This window comes from Pleurotus ostreatus, assembly GCF_014466165.1.
Source record: "Pleurotus ostreatus strain PC9 chromosome Unknown scaffold_4, whole genome shotgun sequence".
Lineage (NCBI taxonomy): Eukaryota > Fungi > Basidiomycota > Agaricomycetes > Agaricales > Pleurotaceae > Pleurotus > Pleurotus ostreatus.
Genome location: NW_023503159.1, coordinates 392,796 through 414,484, shown reverse-complemented (window position 1 = coordinate 414,484; position 21,689 = coordinate 392,796). Strand labels below are relative to the sequence as shown.

The 21,689-nt window shown below is 52.5% G+C and overlaps 2 protein-coding genes across 2 annotated transcripts; both read right to left on the bottom strand.

Moving 5' to 3' along the window:
- Positions 1-5,898: 5,898 nt before the first annotated feature.
- Positions 5,899-9,888, bottom strand: PC9H_005973 (uncharacterized protein; the record flags this gene model as incomplete). The annotated part of the gene is given in 10 exon segments (XM_036775530.1): positions 5,899-6,594; positions 6,642-7,362; positions 7,465-8,096; positions 8,144-8,268; positions 8,319-8,486; positions 8,535-9,202; positions 9,257-9,322; positions 9,372-9,428; positions 9,562-9,581; positions 9,595-9,888. 10 exon segments carry the CDS (start codon positions 9,886-9,888, stop codon positions 5,899-5,901), a joined length of 3,447 nt encoding a protein of 1,148 aa, XP_036631549.1.
- A 6,811-nt stretch (positions 9,889-16,699) lies between these two features.
- Positions 16,700-18,240, bottom strand: PC9H_005972 (uncharacterized protein; the record flags this gene model as incomplete). Its single annotated transcript, XM_036775529.1, has 3 exons — positions 16,700-17,705; positions 17,768-18,054; positions 18,109-18,240. The coding sequence occupies 3 exons, from the start codon at positions 18,238-18,240 to the stop codon at positions 16,700-16,702; spliced, it is 1,425 nt and encodes a 474-aa protein (XP_036631548.1).
- Between the last annotated feature and the right edge of the window lie 3,449 nt (positions 18,241-21,689).

The window sequence follows — 21,689 nt, the reverse complement described above, 5'->3', positions numbered from 1 at the left end:
CCTGGGATGGTCATTTTCCATACATGTCTAGAGTAATAGACACAAAGAGTCAATAGAGCGCAAATCATTACATATTATTGATTGATTGCATCAACACATCATTAGTGATTGTTACCAAGGCAATTAGAGTGTATTAGGACGCTTCTACAAGCTTCTGATCAAACTATAATAGCCTATAGTTTAACAGGTTATGGGCCCTGAGCTCTAACTTGACAACACTGATTGATTGTTCCTGCATTATTGAATTGCTGCCTATTGTTATACTGGGGGTTATTGTGATTGATCTAGTGACTCATTGAGTACTGATCTCGCATTTTGGCCTATTGGAGCTATTGAAAGTCAAAACAAGACTATAACATTGTTATTGATAGTCACTACAGGACTCTAAGCTGTTATTGATAGTCATCACAGGACTCTAAGCTGTCATTCATAGTCATCACAGGACTCTAAGCTGTTAATTGTCAGTCAAACAAGACTATAAATTGTATTGTTGCACTATGTCTACTAGTTCTAGCTCAGATAATGGGGTCAAGGTGAAGCCACTGACCAACTCCAACTATCAGGAGTGGTGTGGTGAAGCCAAGGCCTATCTGATGCGACTGGGGCTGTGGAGACTAGTGTCTGGGAGGGAATCTAAACCTTCAGACAAGGCTGAGCTGACCAAATGGGAGGCAAAAGCTGAAAAGGCTGCTGGGGAGATTTATCTGTTGGTTGAAGCGGACCAAAGGATTCATTTCCGAGGTCTAGAGGATGATCCAGTGGGAATGTGGGCTGCCATAGAGAAGGCACACCTATCCAAGAAGCCCGGCGCACGCTTCAATGCATATGACGACCTGTTCTCAATCCACAAGGAGGACAACGAAGGTCTCATCGATTTGGGAGTCAGGATTAGCAAGGCAATGGCTAATATCCAAAATCTGCGTCCAACAGGCTTTACCATTGAGCAGTTAGACGAAGAGCTACAGTGCATGGCATTGATTCGGGCTTTGCCTGATGAATACAAGCACTTGTCAGCTTCTTTGTTGCTAATGGAAAAGCTGGACAAAGACACCATACTCCAAGCATTCCGAAGCGAAGAGCTTAATCGTCAGCGCCAGACTGAGCAAGCGAATAGAGCCAGTCACAAGGGTTATGGAAAGAAGGGTGGGGCATACAATGGAAAGGGCAGAGGTCACCCCACAGTTGATGCAGACACCTGCTCATTCTGCAAGGGCAAGGGTCATTGGAAGAAGGATTGCGAAGCATTGAAGAAGGTCATTGCTAGCAACAAAGAAAGTGGATCTGGGGGGAGCAATGCCAAAGTGGCAGTGGAAAAGGCAGATGCTGCGACGGAGTTTGCTGGTCAGGCAAGTGCTCGTTCTATGAATGAAGCTTGCGCTGCATTTTCTAATGATACCCATTGGAATACAGATACAGGGGCCACTTCTCATATGACACCTCACAAAGAATGGATTCGCAATTATACCACATATAGAGTGCCAATTAGGCTAGCGGATCACACCATTGTATATAGTGAGGGCGTCGGAAATGTGCTCTTCAGACCTGTAGTTAATGGTAGACAAGTTAGAGATGTGGAGATCACTAGAGTACTCTATGTTCCTGCATTGTGCAATAATCTGCTTGCTGTTTTGTACTTGACTCGCAATAAAGGCTTTAATGTTCATATCACAAAGGAGAAAATGGAGTTTGTTCGTAATGATGTTCTTTTGTTCTGTGCTACAATCAATGATGCTGGTATAGGCTATTTAGATGGTAGTACAATAGACTACAAATGAATTTGTTCATGTTGCAGTCCACTCTGCCTTTGGATCTGACTCTATGGCATAGACGGCTTGGCCACCAACACCATGACTGGAATTAAGCAGATGATTAAGGATGAAATGGTGGTTGGATTGACACTGGACTCTTCTGCAAAGCCAGATCCTGTTTGTATTCCCTGTCTGACTGGGAAGATGCATGCAAATCCATTTCCTTCGTCAGCCAACAGAGCTGATGAGCTGTTGGCATTGGTACACTCTGATGTTCACTATGTCGGCATTGATTCCCACTCTGGTCAGAAATATTGGGTCACATTCATTGATGACTACTCCAAGCTGAAGGTGGTGGTTCCACTGAAGCTGAAGAGCGAAGTCTTTGCTGCCTTTAAGCGGTTCAAAGCATGGGCTGAGAACCAGAACTGGCAAACATATCAAAGTCTTCAGATGCGACCAGGGTGGTGAATTCATGAGCAAGGAGTTTGACAAGTATTTGGAGGAGCATGGTATAGAAAGGCAGTTCTCAGTGCGAAACAGACCACAGCAGAATGGAGTGGCTGAGCGTGCAAACAGACTGCTTAGTGAACGGATCACTGCAATGCTAGATGAGGCTGGATTGTCAAAGGCCTTTTGGGCTGAGTGTTTGGCTGCACTTGTTCATGTCTTGAACCGATGCATTCACGTCTTCAGTAGCTCATGCTACGCCATATGAGGTGTGGCATAGACGAAAACCTGAATGTTGGGCATTTGCGGGTATGGGGATGTGTTGCTTATGTGCATGTCCAGAAGGACAAGAGGGAGCATTTGGGTTCGCATATGGAGAAGTGCATATTCATTGGGTATCCTGATGGGTACAAGGGTTGGAAATTCTACAATCCAAAGACGAAGAAGGTCATCATCTGTGAACGCGCAGACTTTGATGAGCGCTACACATTACAGTGGTCCAACTTCTGAAGGGCATTGATGAGCACGACCTCTCAGAACCAGCTCCTCCGAAAAACCAGTCAGCAGAGCGCACCAGAGGCACCATCCAAGGACTAAGACAATGATGCTCAGCAAAGGGTTCATAGACTTGCCTGCAGTTGATAATGACGATGAGGACAATAGCAGTGAGGATGACACTGTTGATGATGATAATGTGAAAGAAGAAGAACAGGTGGAGGGTGAAGCGCAACAGGATGATAATGAGACACCAGAGCCAGAGGAGACTACCCCCACCTCGTCCTCGTCGCAGAAGAGCTGCACCTCGTGTGGATGACTAGTGATGATGAAGCTGAAGTCGATGATAGACCTGTGGCTGTAAGAAGACCAAAACGCGACATCAGACCTCCAGGGGAATGGTGGAAGGTTCCTGCTGCACCTCCAAAGGCCAGGGAGGCAACTCCGGACGTCTGGGAAATGCGAGATCCAACTCCTGCTTTAGATGATGATGATTCTCAGTCTGAAGAAGAAGCTTTGGAGGCTGGTCCTGTTGGCAAGCTAGTCGAGCCAGAGACTTATGCTCAGGCAATGAGGTCACCTCACGCTGCACAATGGCATGAGGCTGCACTAGCTGAATACAACATGCTGCTTGCTAATGGGACTTGGACACTAGAACCTTTGCCAGAAGGAAAAGTGGCAATTGGAGTCAGATGGGTCTTTCGGGTCAAGTATCATGCAGACGGAAGCATTGAACGGTTCAAGGGTCGGATTGTTGCTAAAGGATTTAGTCAACGGCCCGGATTTGACTATAATGAGACCTTTGCTTCGCCATCGAGACACGCTACCATCAGGACTGTGCTCGCTCTAGCTGCTAGAGATGATCTGCACTTGCGCTCAGTTGACATTTCACAGGCATTCATAAACAGTGATATTGATGCTGAGGTGTATATGGAGCAGCCTGAGGGATTTAAGCAAGGTGTAACCAAGGGTCAAGGAAGGATAGTCTGCAAATTGAACAAGTCTCTGTATGGGTTGAAGCAGTCACCTCGGTTGTGGAGTGAGAAGCTGGGTGAAGCACTACATTCAATGGGCTTCAAGAAGATTTACTCTGACCCCTCAGCTCTACATCTATGATGATGGCACTGTCAGAATCATAGTCCCAGTGTGGGTGGATGATATCACTCTTGCTTCGAAATCAAAGGAGGCTCTTGACAAGTTTGTGATTGAGCTGGAAAAGCATTTCAAGTTGCGGGACTTGGGGGAGACTTCGTATCTGCTGGGCATGGAAATAACACGAGACTGGGACAACCACAAACTCTACATCTCGCAGCGTCAGTACATTGTCAATAAGCTAGCGCAGTTCAATATGTCTGATTGCAAACCAGTGGGGACTCCCATGGCTCCGGGTATGAAGTTGACCACAGATGACTGTCCCAAAACGTATGAAGAAGCACAAGAGATGGTGGATATCCCCTACATGAGTGCTGTTGGCTCCTTATTGTACTTGGCTACAATGTCCCGGCCTGATATAGCCTTTGCTGCGAGTGCATTGGCTAGGTTCAACTCGAACCCAGGCATGATCCACTGGAAGGCTGTAAAGCACTTGCTACGCTATGTGAAGGGCACAATGGATATGAAGTTGGTATATGGACCTGATCCTGCCATAGGAGATGAAATCTTCGTCACGTACAGTGATGCAGACTATGGTGGTGACAAAGGGACAGGGCGGTCTACAAGTGGTTATTTGGTTAAGATTGGGCTGGGAGCGGTCTGCTGGAGCAGTAAAGCGCAACAGATGGTTGTTCTATCAACCACTGAAGCAGAGTATGTTGCTGGGGTTGCTGCTGGTAAAGAAATATGCTGGATGAAGAACCTCCTCTCGGAAATTGGTTACAAGCCAACTTCACCATCCACGCTCTACATGGACAACCAGTCAGCGATTAGAGTGGCAAAGAACCCCGAACACCATGGCAGAATGAAGCAACTGGACTTGAGCTTCTTTTGGTTACGCGATCAAGTTGATTGCAAGCGCATCCAGCCAGTCTATCTTCAAACAGAGGAAATGCCGGCAGACCTGCTCACCAAAGCACTGGCCAAACCACAAGTGGAAAAGTTGAGGGAGATGATGGGATTGGTGGGATAGGAGGATGTATTGGGCCAGGGGGTTGTTTGTGGGTGCCCCAATACGTGGGTCCACCAAGTGTTGCATCAGGGGGTTGTGTTGAAGTGATGTGCACACTTGTTGTACAAATGTATAACAAAGTTGCGCTATGCCAAGCGCCCGGTTCCCACGCGTTGGGGACCACCCATAGACACTGCCAACACCCATGGGAACGACCCAGGTCATCATGGGATGACTGGTGTTGACAGAATTGCTAAAAGTGCGCAACCACTGTTTAGCAATCTGTACATACTTTATAAGCGCACGACTCCCACGGTCAATGCAACGTTCCCACGTTCAGCGCCCCATTAGTAGGTCTGTTGACCTCTATTGTGACCGCCGGAACAGGCACCGGAACGCCTCGGTCTCAGCAGGGAAGCAAAAGGAGCGAAAATGAAACATGGAGCCATCATTAGAATGATGTCTGGCATGTTCCCAAGCTGCTCCGGAGCTAATCAAATTCGGACGCGATTTAGTGGACACCTATATTCACGCCTCGCGCAGAACAGTACCCGTGGGAACCTGGGATGGTCATTTTCCATACATGTCTAGAGTAATAGACACAAAGAGTCAATAGAGCGCAAATCATTACATATTATTGATTGATTGCATCAACACATCATTAGTGATTGTTACCAAGGCAATTAGAGTGTATTAGGACGCTTCTACAAGCTTCTGATCAAACTATAATAGCCTATAGTTTAACATCTATTACTCTAGACATGTAAGGAAAATGACCATCCCAGGTTCCCACGGGTACTGTTCTGCGCGAGGCGTGAAGATTGGTGTCCACTAAATCGCGTCCGAATTTGATTAGCTCCGGAGCAGCTTGGGAACATGCCAGACATCATTCTAATGATGGCTCCATGTTTCATTTTCGCTCCTTTTGCTTCCCTGCTGAGACCGAGGCGTTCCGGTGCCTGTTCCGGCCGTCACAATAGAGGTCAACAGACCTACTAATGGGGCGCTGAACGTGGGAACGTTGCATTGACCGTGGGAGTCGTGCGCTTGTAAAGTATGTACAGATTGCTAAACAGTGCTTGCGCACTTTTAGCAATCCTGTCAACACCAGTCATCCCATGATGACCTAGGTCGTTCCCATGGGTGTTGGCAGTGTCTATGGGTGGTCCCCAATGCGTGGGAACCAGGCGCTTGGTATAGCGCAACTTTGTTATACATTTGTACAACAAGTGTGCACATCACTTCAACAGCATCTGCAACAGCTGCTGCCACAGCAGGCCCTGCATACTCAGGCACATCACGATTTTCATCATGACCAGCAAGAGCAGCGGGATTGTCATCCTGGTTGGGAATGACGTCAGCCACATCTTTGAATGCATGACAGCACTCATCGCATGAATGGCCAACTGCGCTGCGGATGATTCCCCCATCTCCAAGGTACAAGTAGGCAGCGGCCACAAGCTCACTGATCTTCAGATTGTCCATGAAGATCATGGTCGAGTTGCTGAAACCTGCAAGTAGGCGGATGGACTCCAAGACAAAGGCTTTCCAGACTTGTCTATGAGTGAGAGTGAATGAAGCTCCACTGGGCTGGACAAACGAATAGTTCCAGAACTCTGTTATTGCTGCTGTCGAAGCATGGAAGCTGTAGTTGGCATTCATGACAGCCTTGGAGACAATGCGATCCACCCAGACCTGCTTGCCAACTTTGAGGTACTTGGCATTGGGAAGATAGAGTGCGAGTTGTCGATTGTCGTCAATGAAGCTCTCATGGTCTGCACAGAACATGGTGGAGCACTTGGGACATCTACCAGCCAATACCGGAACCTTCTCAAAGCACTCACTTCCATGAAGCAAGGTGACTTTGGAGATATCACGTTCACAGAGGTATTGAGTGAGACCATGGCCATGACAGCCAGCAGTAGAGCAGCCCATGACAGGAGGGGTGATGATGATGATAGGCCAAATGGAGGAAGTGGAAATGGACAGGAGTTTGCGACATAGCTGGCATTTATTGTTATGCGTGGAGAGATCCAGAGAGTGGCAGAGAGAGTCGATTTTTCTACCAAGTATGGTGGTCTGGCTCTTTGCAGAACACGATTTGTGGTTGTCGCTGGCCAGAAAGAGATATCAGATCCAGAGTTGGAATTATTGTCAGAGGCATCCATATTGTCCTCAGAGGACCCAGAGTCTGAATCGACATTGCCAGCACCAGCATCATCATCATCAGAGTCACCAGGGACGTCAGAGACATCAACCTGAAGCTTGTCTTTGATGGCACAAACAAAGGCTGCCATCCAGCTAGTGACGACCTGGTTGTTACTACTCACAGCCCTCTGCTGGCCATGCAAGTTGAGAATGTCGGTGTTGGTGGTGATGCTGAAGAGGAGCATCAGGACTGTGGCCAGACTGATGTTCTCACCAAAGGTCAGCTTGATGACTTTGGCAAAGTCAGCAAACCGGATGTCGGGAAACGGGTCCTCCAGAGGAGCTGCGGTGGCACATGGAAGGAGTCCTAGCAAGAAAAGGACGGATAGCACCATCCAAAGACCCTGTAAACAGAAACTGGGCAAGTCAGTATTTGTTGAAATGCATTGAAGTTCAGACGAAAAAGAACAAGTGAAATGACTGTTGCATTTACACTAATACAAAGAGTAAGCTACCTACTTTGTAGCCTTCTTAGCTGCACACTTCTTCTTTGCCTCTTTGGCCTTCTTGGCCTTCTCAGCGACGACTTTTGCCTCCTCTGCTGCAAGCTCTGCCTCCAACTCATCCAGAACCTTCCCCAGAGTCATCCTGCCAACTTCACGACCTCCCCAGACCTTCGTATGAGCCTCAGACGTAAAGTCGTAGTCGGGGTTCTGCAACATGTCCATGAGCATGGGGAACTTGAGACAGCGTTTGAAGAGGGCTCCATAGGTGCCGAAGTTTGTCCTCTTGATGAAAATGGAGCGAAGGACAGCCTCCTCAACAGGAGCTCCATCCCATGGAGTGGTGAGCCTGTTCCACTTGGCCATGGCGCCTACAGCAAGCTGATAGCGGGCATACATGTTGACCAGACCACCATTACCCTTGCCGCTGTTGGTCATATGGAGTGGCACCTCCATACGAGTAGCAATTCGTAGAAGAAGAGGGTCGTTGGGGAAGGCGGTGATGAGGCTGTTGACGGGAGTGGTGGAGGTGCCAGCAACGGAGATGGAAGCGGAGGGCGCGATGGAGGAGACTGCTGAGGAAGCAGAAGTGGAGTTGATGGAGGGGGAGGGAGGCAGAAGGTAGGAGAGGTTAACCTCAGATGGTTGCTGAAATGGTGTCAGAATTTTTTCAAGTCAAGTCGGAATTTACATACAATTCCAATTCTGAGTATATTCTCATCATCCCAAATGGCAGCTTCATTGTCGTCGACAGCAATGGCGTAGGGGCCCTTTACTTCCCACATGAGGGTCTTAGCATCCCAGAGAAGGATGTCAGAGCCTGTTGGCAACCAATAAGTCAAAAACGCGAAGGAGAAAGAAGAAACTTACTAATAAGGGCCACCATCTTCTTGGCAGCAGCAGTGAGGACAGGCCCCAGAGTGTTCTTGATGGGGACTTTCACCGCAAGAGGTGTGGGACCCTCCAGAGGCGATGCCCCATTCTTGAAGACATGAACCATGCCCATGACAGGCGGGGCATCAGACTCCATGTTGGTGTCTGAATATCAAGTCAGAATTGAACTTGATAGCAAAAGAGAGAACTCACCAAAGTCAGCCATGTTGAGGGCAATACCCATGGCCTTGCCTCTAGCGACACCACCCATGGTGCGGGATGCGCCTTGCAAATCCTCAAGATCGTCAGACGTGGGAGAGGGAGAAGCTCGACGGGAAGAACCACTGGCATGGGTGATGCCCTTGCGCAAACCCTTACCCATCTGACGAGTGGTGGTGGGCGAAGTGCTGGCCCTGCGCTTGGAAGCGGTGGTGGGTTTGGCGGGGGTGGCAGGGCGCTTGGGAGTGGTGGGGGCAACCTCCATGGTGTCGTCGTTGTTGTCTGACAAGTCAGCATGCATGGGCACCTCAGCGGAATCGTCCTCATCGTCGTCCTCATCGTCAGTCTTCTTCGGCTCACCATCTTCATCGCCATTGCTACCAGCATCAGCATCTTTCTCCTTGTCGCCCTCTTCATCAGACTTCTCAGCCTCGTCGTCTTCTCCTTCATCTATCTCCTCTGTGTCTGATGAGCCCAAGTTAGTGAGGTCTCTACCTTTGCCTTTATCTTTGCTGGCGATCTGGGGTATGTCCTCTGGCTCTTCACGCCTGATGCGAGACGTGGTGATACTCGGAGTGATTGGAGCCAAGGTGACTCCAGTCCCAACTCGACGAGCAGGTGGTGCAAGTGGAGCACCACTCTCCTGAAGCGTCCTAGCAGTACTGGTGCGAAAAGATGAGTTGTACAATCACAAATAATGACAAGCAAAGACTTACACAGTCAAATTCTCTACCATAGTCTCATTAGCTTCTTCATCAGCTGCATCACGGTTGGCAGAGGTGCTACGGACAATGAGCATAAGCAAACAGAGGGATACAGGCAGTAACTCACATATTCTTGTTCTTCTTAGCCTTGGTTTGTTTCTTCTTGGTTACAGGGATGTCCACACTATCAGAAAAGGTTTGTTAATTGATTGTTAATTTATTTGAGATTTAAAAGAATTTATTTATATTTATTCTATCTACTACTCATGATGTATGACTACTGACTACTGGTACACTACTGGCAATGACAAACTCACATGAGCTCATGCTGCATGGCCTTGGTTGCGGACCTGGTGGACCTGGGCTTGGTAGAAGCCCTGTGGATGGGGGCCAAGGGGGGGATCAGGGGTACATGTTGATGACCAGGGGCCAGGGGTAGACAGGGGGTAGGGGTGAGGTGTAAGGGTGCGGGCGTGCGTGGGGGGCGTCGTCGAGAATGGGGTGCGGGCGTGCATCATCGTTGGCGACGTCGAGAACGGGGTGTGTGGAGATGCATGGGGTGTGTCGTCGTCGAGAACGGGGGTGTGGGGATGCATGGGGAGTGTCGTCATTGAGAACGGGGTGTGGAGATGTGTGGGGGGCATCGTCGTCGTCGTCGTTGAAAACGGGGGTGTGGGGATGCATGGGGGGCGTCGAGCGTCCGGGCAAGGGCAAAGGCGTGGGTGGTGTGAAAGTGGGGGACGTGGGCATAGGGCATGGGACACAAGTGGGGGCAGTGTCAGTGAAAAAAAAAGAAAAAACTGGGGGACACACTCACATTGTGGTCCCCTCCTCCTTGTTCTTGCGCTGCGTCGAAGTGGGCTTGCGTGGGGGCATATTGCTGTGGTGGGGCGTTGGGGGGAAGGCAGAAGAAGGGGGGATGGTGGTGGTTGAGAAGATAGAGGTGTCGTGTGCCAGCATGGCACGGCAGTCACATGCACGTGGTGTTGCGCTGATTGCCGAAAATAGGCGCCCGTCCACAAAAAGAAAAAGAAAAAGAAAAGAAAAAGAAAAAGAAAAAGAATATTAATAATCGTCAATAAGCGCCAAATAAGCGCCCGTCCGAGGAAAATGACTTATCTTTAGATAACTGTTGCTAATCCATTTCTGGCTGTCCCAAAGCGGAAATTACGCCAGAAAATGCCAAAGAAACTCAAATAAATTGCTAAAAATTCATAGAAAATCATAGAAAATACAATAAATTGCTAAAAATTCATAGAAAATCATAGAAAATACAATAAAATAAGATAAAATCATAACAGCACTACAAAATAACATATTGGCCATGACATTGCCATGTGATGTCCACATGAATGCCAGATGAACCCCACCTCAATACTAGCACTTTGTCTACCTGGTATATGGGTGGCATTCATGTGGTGTTCAGGTGGAAATTCAAGTGAATACCACATGGACATCACATGGATACCACTCATCCAGTATGGCTCACCTGGTGTCCACCTGGTAAAAAAGTGGCCAAAAGTGGTAAAAAAGTGGCATTTCTGGGCCATTACAGCCAAACCAAAATCCACCTTTTTGCCACTTGAATGCCAGGTGAGTCCAGGTGAACACCAGGTGAATGCCACCCACCCACCTGGTTCCACCTGGGGTCCAACCGAAGATGTGGTGGATCGTCAGGTGCTCGCTAGATATACCCGTTGAAGTGCAGAGCACGGATACACAACACCGATGCACACTGCAGGCCCTGGTGGACTGCGGAGCCACCGGAGTCTTCATGCATCCGCGCTTCGCTGATGCCCATGGTTTCACCCGGCGCAAGCTGTCCGCCCCGATCCCGGTCTTCAATGTTGACGGATCACCAAATGAAAACAGATCCATCTCCGAAGTCGTGGACCTTGTACTCCGGTTCAAGGATCACACGGAACGGATGCTTTTCGCGGTCACTAACATCGGACGGCAGGACATCATCCTCGGATACACCTGGCTTCGGAAGCACAACCCCGAGATTGACTGGCAGACAAAGGAGGTGACCATGAGCCGCTGTCCGTCCGGATGCGATACCTGCCGGAAGGAGTTCCGCCATGACAAGCTGACCCGACGCAAGGAGTCCGTACGGCTCCGGGAGTGTCGTATGGGTCCGATGCCAATGGTCGAGGAACTGCACTCGGACGAGCTCCCGCAGCTTCAGGACTGTGAGGATGACGACGCGGACGATGAGGCCACAACTCCGGATGACTCCGAACTTGAGAAGGGCGACCGTATCTTCGCAACCATTCCTCCTCCGACTCCGGAGTACCTTCAGAGTCTTCGGGAAGAACACGTCCGAGCTTCGGAGACGGTCTCGCAGCGTCTCGCATTGGCCTTCCAGCGCAACAAACCCCACGATCCTCGGAACAGCGCAGTCCCGGGCTTCCTCCGAGAATTCGAGGACGTCTTCGCCAAGGAGTCCTTTGATGAACTGCCCATGCCGCGTCCGTGGGATCACGCCATTGAGCTAGTGGACGGAGCGGAACCGACCTCTACCAAGTGCTACCCGCTGTCCCCCGCGGAGCAGAAACAGCTGGACGAGTTTCTGGAAGAAAATCTCCGGACTGGTCGGATCTGCCCCAGCAAGTCGCCCATGGCCGCCCCGGTGTTCTTTGTTAAGAAGAAGGACGGATCGCTCCGCTTGGTCCAGGACTACCGGAAGCTCAACAGCATGACGGTCAAGAACCGGTACCCACTTCCGCTCATCTCGGACTTGGTGGATAAACTCCGGAACGCTCGCTACTTCTCCAAGCTCGACGTCTGGTGGGGTTTCAACAACATCCGGATCAAGGAGGGTGACGAGTGGAAGGCCGCGTTCCGGACTACGCGCGGACTCTTCGAGCCGTTGGTAATGTTCTTCGGACTGACGAATAGCCCATCTACCTTCCAGACCATGATGAACGACCTCTTCCGGGAGCTCATTACGGAAGGTGTGGTCATTATCTATCTGGATGACATTCTGATCTACACCAAGACGTGCGAAGAGCATCGCCGGGTCCTCAGGCGTGTCCTGGAGATCCTCCAGCAGAACAAGCTCTTCCTCCGAGCAGACAAGTGCGAATTTGAGCAGACCAAGGTGGAGTATCTCGGTGTCGTCATCTCCGAGGGTAAGATCGAGATGGATCCCGTGAAGGTTTCCGGAGTCGCGGACTGGCCAACCCCTCGGACTTGGACTGAACTCCAATCCTTCCTCGGGTTCGTCAATTTCTACCGCCGCTTCATCAAGGACTACTCGCATATCGCTCGGCCTCTCTTCGACCTCACTTGCGCAAAGGAATGGCAGTGGAACGACTCCGCTCAATCCGCGTTTCTTCGGATCAAAGAGCTGATCACTTCGGAGCCCGTTCTGGTCTTTCCGAAGGAGGATCGGCCATACCGGGTTGAAGCGGACTCGTCGGACTATGCTACGGGTGCAGTCTTGTCGCAACTGGATCCGGATGATGGTAAATGGCATCCTGTCGCATTCTACTCTAAAAGTCTACAGGCTGCGGAGCGGAACTACGAAATACACGACAAGGAGATGCTTTCAATCATCCGGGCGCTCGAAGAATGGCGGCACTACCTTGAAGGCGCAGAGACTCCGTTCGAGATCTGGACGGACCACAAGAACCTGGAGTACTTCATCAAGGCCCAGAAGCTCAACCGTCGTCAAGCCCGCTGGTCGCTATACCTCTCCCGCTTCGACTTCACTCTCCAGCATCGTCCGGGTCGGACTATGGGTAAACCGGACGCTCTCTCGGATCATTCGGATGGTAAGGATGACAACAAGGATGTAGTGATGCTCAAGCCTTCCTACTTTGCTGTCCGTGCCACGGGTGTCACTCTTGAAGGGGAGGAGAAGGATATCCTCACGGCTATCCGGACTGGAGTGCGGAATGCGAAGTTTGAAGATGCAGTGGCAAAGGCGGCAGAGGAGCTGAAGAAGACCCAGGGCAGTCGCAAGACAGTCCGAAGCGCGGAATGGTCCCAATCGGACGGACTCCTCATGTTCCAGGGTAAGATCTACGTTCTGGACTCACCAGACTTGCGTCGGACTATTGTAGCTCAGCACCACGACACCAAGGTCGCAGGACACGCCGGCAGATGGAAGACCCTAGAGCTCGTTTCGCGCAGCTACTGGTGGCCCAACATGTCCCGGTACATCGGATCCTACACCCGCCATTGCGACCTCTGTCTCCGGACGAAGGCCCAAAGGCATCCGCCCATGGGTGAACTTCATCCGCTTCCCATTCCGGATGAACGCTGGGATCGGCTGAGTGTTGACTTCATCGTCGAGCTTCCGGAGTCCGATGGGTTTGATGCTGTCATGAACGTGGTCGACTCCGTAAGCAAACGCGCCCACTTCATTCCAACTCACACCACAGTGTCTGCCCTCGGATCCGCAAACTTGTACCTGCAGAATGTCTGGAAGCTGCATGGACTCCCTCGGTCCGTTGTGTCCGACCGGGGTCCGCAGTTCGTTGCAGAGTTCACCCGAGAAGTCTACCGGATGCTCGGAATCAAGCTGGCTGCCTCCACTGCGTACCACCCCCAGTCCGACGGACAGACGGAGCGGACCAACCAGGAACTCGAGTCCTATCTCCGGATCTTCGTCGGAGAGCGTCAGGACGACTGGGCTCGCCTCCTGCCTATGGCGGAGTTTGCGTACAACAACCGGGTCCATGCGTCCACTCAGCAGTCACCCTTCCTCCTGGATACCGGCCGTCATCCTCGTCTCGGGTTCGAACCTCACCAACCACCGTCTCGGATGGAGTCCGCAAACGAGTTCGTAGACCGGATGAAGTCCGCAGTCGACGAGGCTCATTCCGCATTGGTCAAGGCTCAGGACGACATGAAGCGCTACTACGATCAGCGTCGGACTCCTGCTCCGGAGTACCAACTGGGTGACAAGGTCTGGCTGGACTCGTCGGACATCAACCTTGCCCGACCCTCCCGGAAACTCGGACACGCACGACTTGGTCCTTACAAGGTCGTCCAGAAGGTTGGCAAGGCAGCGTACCGGCTCCAGCTCCCTCTGGGCTTATCCCGTCTCCATCCCGTCTTCCCTGTGGTCAAACTCTCTCCCTTCGTTCCGGACCCCATCCCGGGTAGACGCCCTGTTGCTCCGCCACCTCCGCAGCTCGTTGACGGAGAAGAGGAGCATGAGGTAGAAGAGGTCCGGAATAGCAGACGGTTCGGTCGGGTCCTGAAGTACCTGGTGCGTTGGCGAGGCTATGGTATCGAGCACGACTCCTGGGAGCCCACGAGCAACCTCCAGCATGCTGCCCGGAAGGTCAAGGACTTCCATGATCGTCATCCAGATGCAGTACGCGTACTCCGGACGAGTCCGATGAATCCGACGACTGCTCTACCTCTCCGGATGACTCCTGCAGCACTGGACCAGTCCTGGGAGCGTTGGCGTAGTCGGAAGGCTCCGGGCTCTGCGCAATCGTACTTCGACATCTTCTCGCAGCAATCCGGAGTTTCGGGGTTGGTGAATTCATGGCGCGGCAGGCAGGAATCTTCGCGTCGGGTCGCCGCAACCTTGAAGGGGGGGTGATGTAAGGGGACACTCCTATTTTCCCCTTTTCCCCCTGTCCTGCCCCCTTCCTCCTCGTCCCTTTCCTCTTTCTTTCATCCCCTTTCCTTTCCGCTTCCCTTCCGTTCACTCCCTTCGTATCCGAGCCTCGTCCGGTGACTCCGAAGTCTTCCCGCGCTTCGGACGCCTCGGACTCGCTCGGACTCACTCGGACTCACTCGGACTCGTAGATACACTTCGGGGCTCGTCCGGGCTACCTCCATCTTCCTTTCCCACTTCGTTATTCCTTGTCCCCACTCCCCCAGGTCGCTGGCACGGCTCCTGTACATTCCCCTTCCACTTCATTATCACATGCCCCCTCGTACCTTGTGATATTTGTTTGTACCTGTGGCTGGTGTACTGTACAGTTACCCTTCATTCCTCCCACGCTACTACAGTATATACTTCGCTTCCTAGCATGGAGAATCCCCATCCTGTTCTCTTTGGATTCTCCCTCTGCTAGGTGAGCAGCTCTCTCATGTATTGTAGTTAGTCTTATTCATCTCTTTGGATTCTCCCTCTGCTAGGCCTGCGCTGTCGGCCACCTTGAGGTTGCCCTTACAGTACCGGCGAGCCACGGTGACGCAGGCCTGACGATTGCTACAGTACCTGATAATAACCGCTATAACGAGAATATATCATCAGGATGATGTTAATCGTGTGGTGTGAAGAAACTGTATGGCGCGCCAACCGCTTCCTGAGTGTCGCTGCCGCAATCAAGTTCCGCGAGGGCTTGTGATGTAGGACCACTGTCACTGCACAATCGCCTTTGCCGGTGTATCGCACTCGGTCTACCACAACCCAAGGTCGTCGAGGAATCTTGTGCGATCGTTGGGGAGTATAGTGGTAGCGAGCCGCAAGCTGATGAACTCACCAAGTTGGAGTTGAGTGACTCAGTACTTACCTCCCTCGCACCAGAACCCCCATTCCGTCATCCCCCCGACCCATCCGTGTAGGAGTGCGCGCCAAACGACCAGCTGCCGGAGCCAGGCACTCCTGTAGACCCTCAGCACACTGTGGTGTGTGAGGGGGAGCCGCACAATGGTGCGTTGCCGGCAGAGGCAGCGGGGACGAGGCATGGCGCCCGACTGACCCCGGGCCCGGTGGGACAGGCGTACAGTTTCCAGAGACTGACAAAGTTGGTTGGAACGCGCAGAGCGTCGTCCTTGGGTCGTTAACGGCAATCGCGGATGCGCAGCGCAGTCATGGCGCGACTTTTGTCGATTCCGCGATATGTAAGAGTGACGTGAGGCATGAACGGCTCAGATTTATCAGAGGATAAGATAAGATAGTCAAGACATGTAATATATGACCAACAGAAGCTATAAGAAGCCAAAGTCTAAGTGAACGCACGTGGACAGGAAGGGAGGAAGTCAGGCGCGAGGCCTGAGTTGTTACAAATCGTTCAAAGACAATATATATCTTGAGTCTACAGGATCCTAAAATCATTTTGCAAAGTGATAGTCTTACTCTCGGCACCACCTCAAGCCAAGCTCAAGCAAGCTTTCTCACAATATCTTCCCAACATATGACATATGAATGACTGAATGAACGATGCATGCCCAAGGCCTAAAAGTACAGATAGCCCATACTGTACAAAATAGTAGTATTACAAGTTCTTGCGCGGTCCCGACCAATAACGATAAAGCATGCAACTATGCACACGTAAATAACCAATAACCAATGAGCAGTGAGTGAATAGGTGGATTGGGAGGGGCGTCTAGACGGAGTACGCGCTATGATAAGCGAAGAGAGGTGGGCGTAAATAGCGTGAAGCGTCGTGGCGGCGTGAAATATATGGTATTATGGGGGGAGGGCAAGGCTGGTCTGATATGAAAAGAGGAAAGTGGCGAACAATACGCTTCCTGCGCTCAGAGCGCGCCGAGCCCATGCCTCGCACGGCCATTCAAGTACTTCCCCGCCTCCTTCTCCATCGCCTTCTCCGTCTCCGCATCGCACGGCGGGTAGCACTTGCTCCCATTTGCGGCCGGCCCAGTGGCGTTGCACTTGCCCCCGATGGGGGTCGCGGACGCGGCCCGGCTCCCGACCTCGCTCGCCAGCTTCAAGTCGTTGCAGAACTCTTGGAGGCGCCTGAAGGCCTCGCTGCGCTCCTTTGCGTCCTCGTCGTCCGCTGCGCCCATTCCCTTGACATCATCATCGTCGTCGCCATCATCGTCGTCGTGGCCATCGCCGTCGATGTCAAAGTCGTTCGCAGTCACCGTAACGTGGATCGTCTTCAATCGGTCGTAAAACAGCGGCCCGCGCTCGACACGGAGGCTGAGGAACTCTTCCATCGCCGAGCACGTATCCACGACGTCGTCTTCGTAGCACTGCACTGAGAGGCTCTCTATGGGCGAGCCGGCGAGGTTGGACACGGTGTCGACGATGCTGTCGACGGGGAAGAACGGCGAGATGTGAAGTTTCCGGAGCTTCTGCAGCGGCGTCACACCTTTCTGGGCAAACTTTGCGTCCTGGACACTGGTGGTCAGCGCAAACTCGTCGACTGTGGGGCCGACGGCGGCCATGATGCGTTCTGTGCAGACGCGGTTGACGGCGTCGTTCTCGTGGCAGCAGCTGCCGAGGTCGAGGACCTCCAACTTGCAGCGGACGTCGACGGAGGCCCAGGCGGGGTCGCCGAGGTGGGTGCCGTGGATGTGGAGCTTGCGGAGGGACGGGAGGGTGAGGAGGGAGGGGAGGTTGAGGTGGGGGCCGAGGGTGGGGTGGTCTGGGATGTCTGTGTCGCCTAGAACGAGGGGGACGTAGATGGGGAGGTGCTCAGAGTCGTGTACGTGGAACTTGGAGCGGGAGATGGAGTCGAGGGAGAGCTCCTGGAGGTGGGGGATGGTCGCTGCGACGGAGACGACAAAGCGCTCGCTGCTGTAAACGGAACAAAGTCAGTTGTGGGAGCAACGAAAAGGATGGGCATATCATCAACCCACATGGGAAGGTGATTCTCGTCTGCGGAGTTGGAGATGGCGAGTGTCTTGAGGCGGTTCATGGGGGCGAAGCAGGGGATGGCGCGGTTGTCTAGGGGGCCTGCGAGCTTGAGGACGAGATGGTGGAGGCGGGGTGCTGCGGTGAGGATGCGTAGGACAGCGTCTGTGCGCGGAGCATTTGTGGGATCGCCGTGGGTGGACAGTTCGAGGGAGCGTGTGTGGGAGAGGTAGTGTGATGGGACGCTCTGGAGGAAGAGGACGATCGCCTGCCAATCGCGAAGGACTATTTTCTGTGTGGAAGGTCGGGAAAGAAGAGAGAGAGATTGTCAGATGATGGGACGTACTGTGAAAAGGGACGGGATGCAGAGAGGGTAGATGGATCTCTGTGTTGCGGCCAAGGCACGGACGTCGACGTTGTCCAGCAAGTCGAGGACTGCGATTTTCATTTCAGCTGGGAGGGATTGCCAGGAGGCCATGAGTGCGTTGGATGGGTACGATGGGGAGAGGAGTTGTTGCGGGGTGAGTGAAGAAAACGAGGTGATTTTTATGTGAAGGATGTCCGACAACTTCGAATCCACCCTCTTCGGCGACTTTTGGGATTGAATGCAAAAATAGGCTGGGGCTGTGCAGCTCGATTGAAACGTGGTAACCGACAGTCAAACACCCCGAGCCTTATCCCGACACAACCGGATTCAGCGTAGCCCATGGCCTCACTCCCGCCTTGATTGCCGTCATCGCCGGACCCTCTCTTCGGCTTCGGTCGTCTCATTGCCAGACCTCCACTCCCCCTACTCCCTTCGCATCTCCATGTGCTACACGTCCGCCACCCCCTGCACATTCTCTTCTCCCCTGGCCACGATCATATACCATATCTCGACCTGCATACCAGATCACCAGCCCGTCATCCCCGTCCCCTCCATTATCCTCTCCTCGTCCGATCCAAGAACCTTCCATGATTCTATATCTCGCCCATCACCTCTTTTTCCTTCTTTTCCGTTTTCTGATCTCGACCTCCCCATCCGTCTGACCGTCGCCATACCCCATCGATCCCATCACTGTCTGCACATGCTCTCTTGCTTCCTTGTCATCAAATCTACATCATATCACTCCAAAGCCATAACCACCACAAGACGGCCCGCATTCGCGTAATTCCAGAGCGTAAGATCGTCGTACAAGAGCGAAGCACCGTAAGACGTTTGAACCCACGCGCGAATCATTCACGACTGAAACCAACTAACCGTGTCCTACATCACCCAAACAAAAGAACCCATCCCCAAAACACTTGCGCTTACCACCAGCTGCATCAATGAACGTTTCATACTACGCTTACTCTCACAGTACACTCCTTCAACAACGCATACACCCACCGTACTATATCCAGAACAAGAATCGTCCGTCCATCCATCACTCCAACTCTTCCTCTAAGCGCTCACCAGATACCTGTGCAAGAACAAGTACTTCTCCCAAACCATCCGTCCATCCGTCCATCACGAACTCACCATCACCTAAGCACAATAACACAATAACACCAATGCCAACAACACTCACCGAATACGAATATAACACGCGCAGCCCGCTCCAAACACCCAATTCCATATCCACATCCATCACTCAACGATCGTGCGCACAGCCCCCACATCCCGCCTTTCCTGGTCAGTGGCAGCCCCAAATCCTCTTGGTATTATCCCTATCAAGCAAGCCAGCTGTAGCATAGCAAATCGCACTTCACGTATGTGAACGTTTGCACACTTGGACACCTCCTTCTACTGGATACTGGGACTCGACTTTGATGTTTACTGGGTCCTGGATACCCGATACTGGCAAACGCTCCGAACGCGTCGCGTCGCTCAATAACCCAGTAACGACAACAAGAACAATAACCACAACCACTACCGGACGAAGGAGGCCTGCGCCCGACGTACTGGATACCGTACACCGTACACCCGAAACACCAAAACGCAAATTCCACCATCACTCCCCGCCAGACGCGCAGCTCCCGAACTCTGCTAACGAGGCTCCTGCACGAAGCGCCAAAGCAACACGGGGCTGGTTCGCGTTCATCTCTCCCGTCTCTCCATCCGCACGATCGCAAATCACCTAAAACTCACTGCCGCCGGCGGTGCAATACTAACAATACCAACAACAATAACAACGAAGCACTCGGACGGAGCTGCGCAAAGTAAAGAAAGAAAGAAGCTAGGAAGTTGGGAAATTTTGGTGATCAATCCGAGGCTGTGCGCCACTAGTGATCCATGTACCTATGCCCCCCCCCTCATGGTACCTGCATGGACCATATCAGCACCACCATATCACCACCACTCACCGCTATCCCTGGTACTCCACCACTTTGCTGACACCGACACCGCTGCATACGGGCACGCACGTCCGTCGACCTCCAGCTGTCAGATCTCCCTCTCTCCACCAGCTCCCACTCTTCTGCACAATCAATCACCCATCACCCACCCATCACTGCATCAAGTAAAAGACATCAGACCGACCGCCGACCCCCTAACGTATAGGAGCCCCCTTTCGCCTCCTCGATTCGAGCGGACCTCCGCGCATCCTCCGAACCCAAATATCCCGATATACGCGAATCCACATACGCAGTACCCTCGTATTCGGAATCGGGCGGATGATCCTCGACGATTCCGATTATTTGATTCGCGCCAAATCGACGCGGATTGGATTGGCTTATCCATATACGTACCCCATGCGGGGCTGTGCGAGTCGGGAGATGAGATCATGGCGAGCATGCGCAACCCTCAGCGTATTCGTAGCGATGACGGTTCACGTCGACTCCGAGGATCTCACCGCCACCACGCGCGTTCCCTCGCGTCTCGTCGGTGGCGAAGCGCGGCGCGCCAATACGCCAGCGTGCCTCCGTGCATTCCGCTCCGAGGCACACCCTCCTTCCATGTTGCTTATGTGAGCCTATGTGGCCAGCACGCTCCCAAGCGCGCAGTCACACACCCGATTCCCCTTCGCTTCGCCCGCATCCAGATTCCAAGGATATATCGGAGCATATTGAAACGCCGTGGCCAGAGCCGCAGCGGAAGCGATGCACACCTGCAACCCCCGAGGAGCACCTCCGATCCGCCAGCGCGTCATCGCTCTCCCGCCATCAGCATCCCGAGTCCCGAGTCCCGAGTCCGAGAATGCCAGTCCCCTCACCAGTGCGCGTGCGCGTGCTCCCCTCCGTCTTGGGTTTCACAAACGAACAGCAATAGCCCCGACGTCACAGGCCCAACTGTACCTCCAGTCAATTTCACCCTCGCTATTGTCAAATGCGCAGTTCTAGTTCCAACACACCACACCGTACCGATTCGCAGTCAGACATTTAATCAATGAACGGCCAATGGGATGTACAGCCCACTGTTACAGGCCAACCAAACCCGCGTATAGAGCGCGCAGTCGCTTCCCTGTATTCGCATTCCTGTTATCCCCTGCATCGGCAGGTACGCCAGTAAATCATCGGGCATCGAGGGCTCGGGGTGTCTGCGTTGCGTTCCGGACGCGTCGCAGATGCACGAAAACACGAAAACACAATCATACTATGTAGGTCTGCGGACGGGACGTACAATGCAGTATCCCTAAGCATTGGTAGGGTAAGCCAATGAGATATCGGGCATCGAGGACTTGGGGTGCCTGCTCCGGACGCGTCGCAGATATACGAAAACACGAGCACTCAATCTATGCAGGCCTGCGGACGGGACGCACAATGCAATCCACCAAATTTTCACCATCGCCTCCCGCCGACGCCCGTATCCTAGGCGCTACGCGCCCCTACGCGCCAACGAAAACATATTTGCTTCCGTGCTAATTTGCCTCCGTCGCGCCAAGGCCACGATCTCCCCGATTCAACAGCACATCTGCGGTAAATCCCACCCAATTCCAGTCAAAGCCTCCAAATGCGCGGATCGTCAAA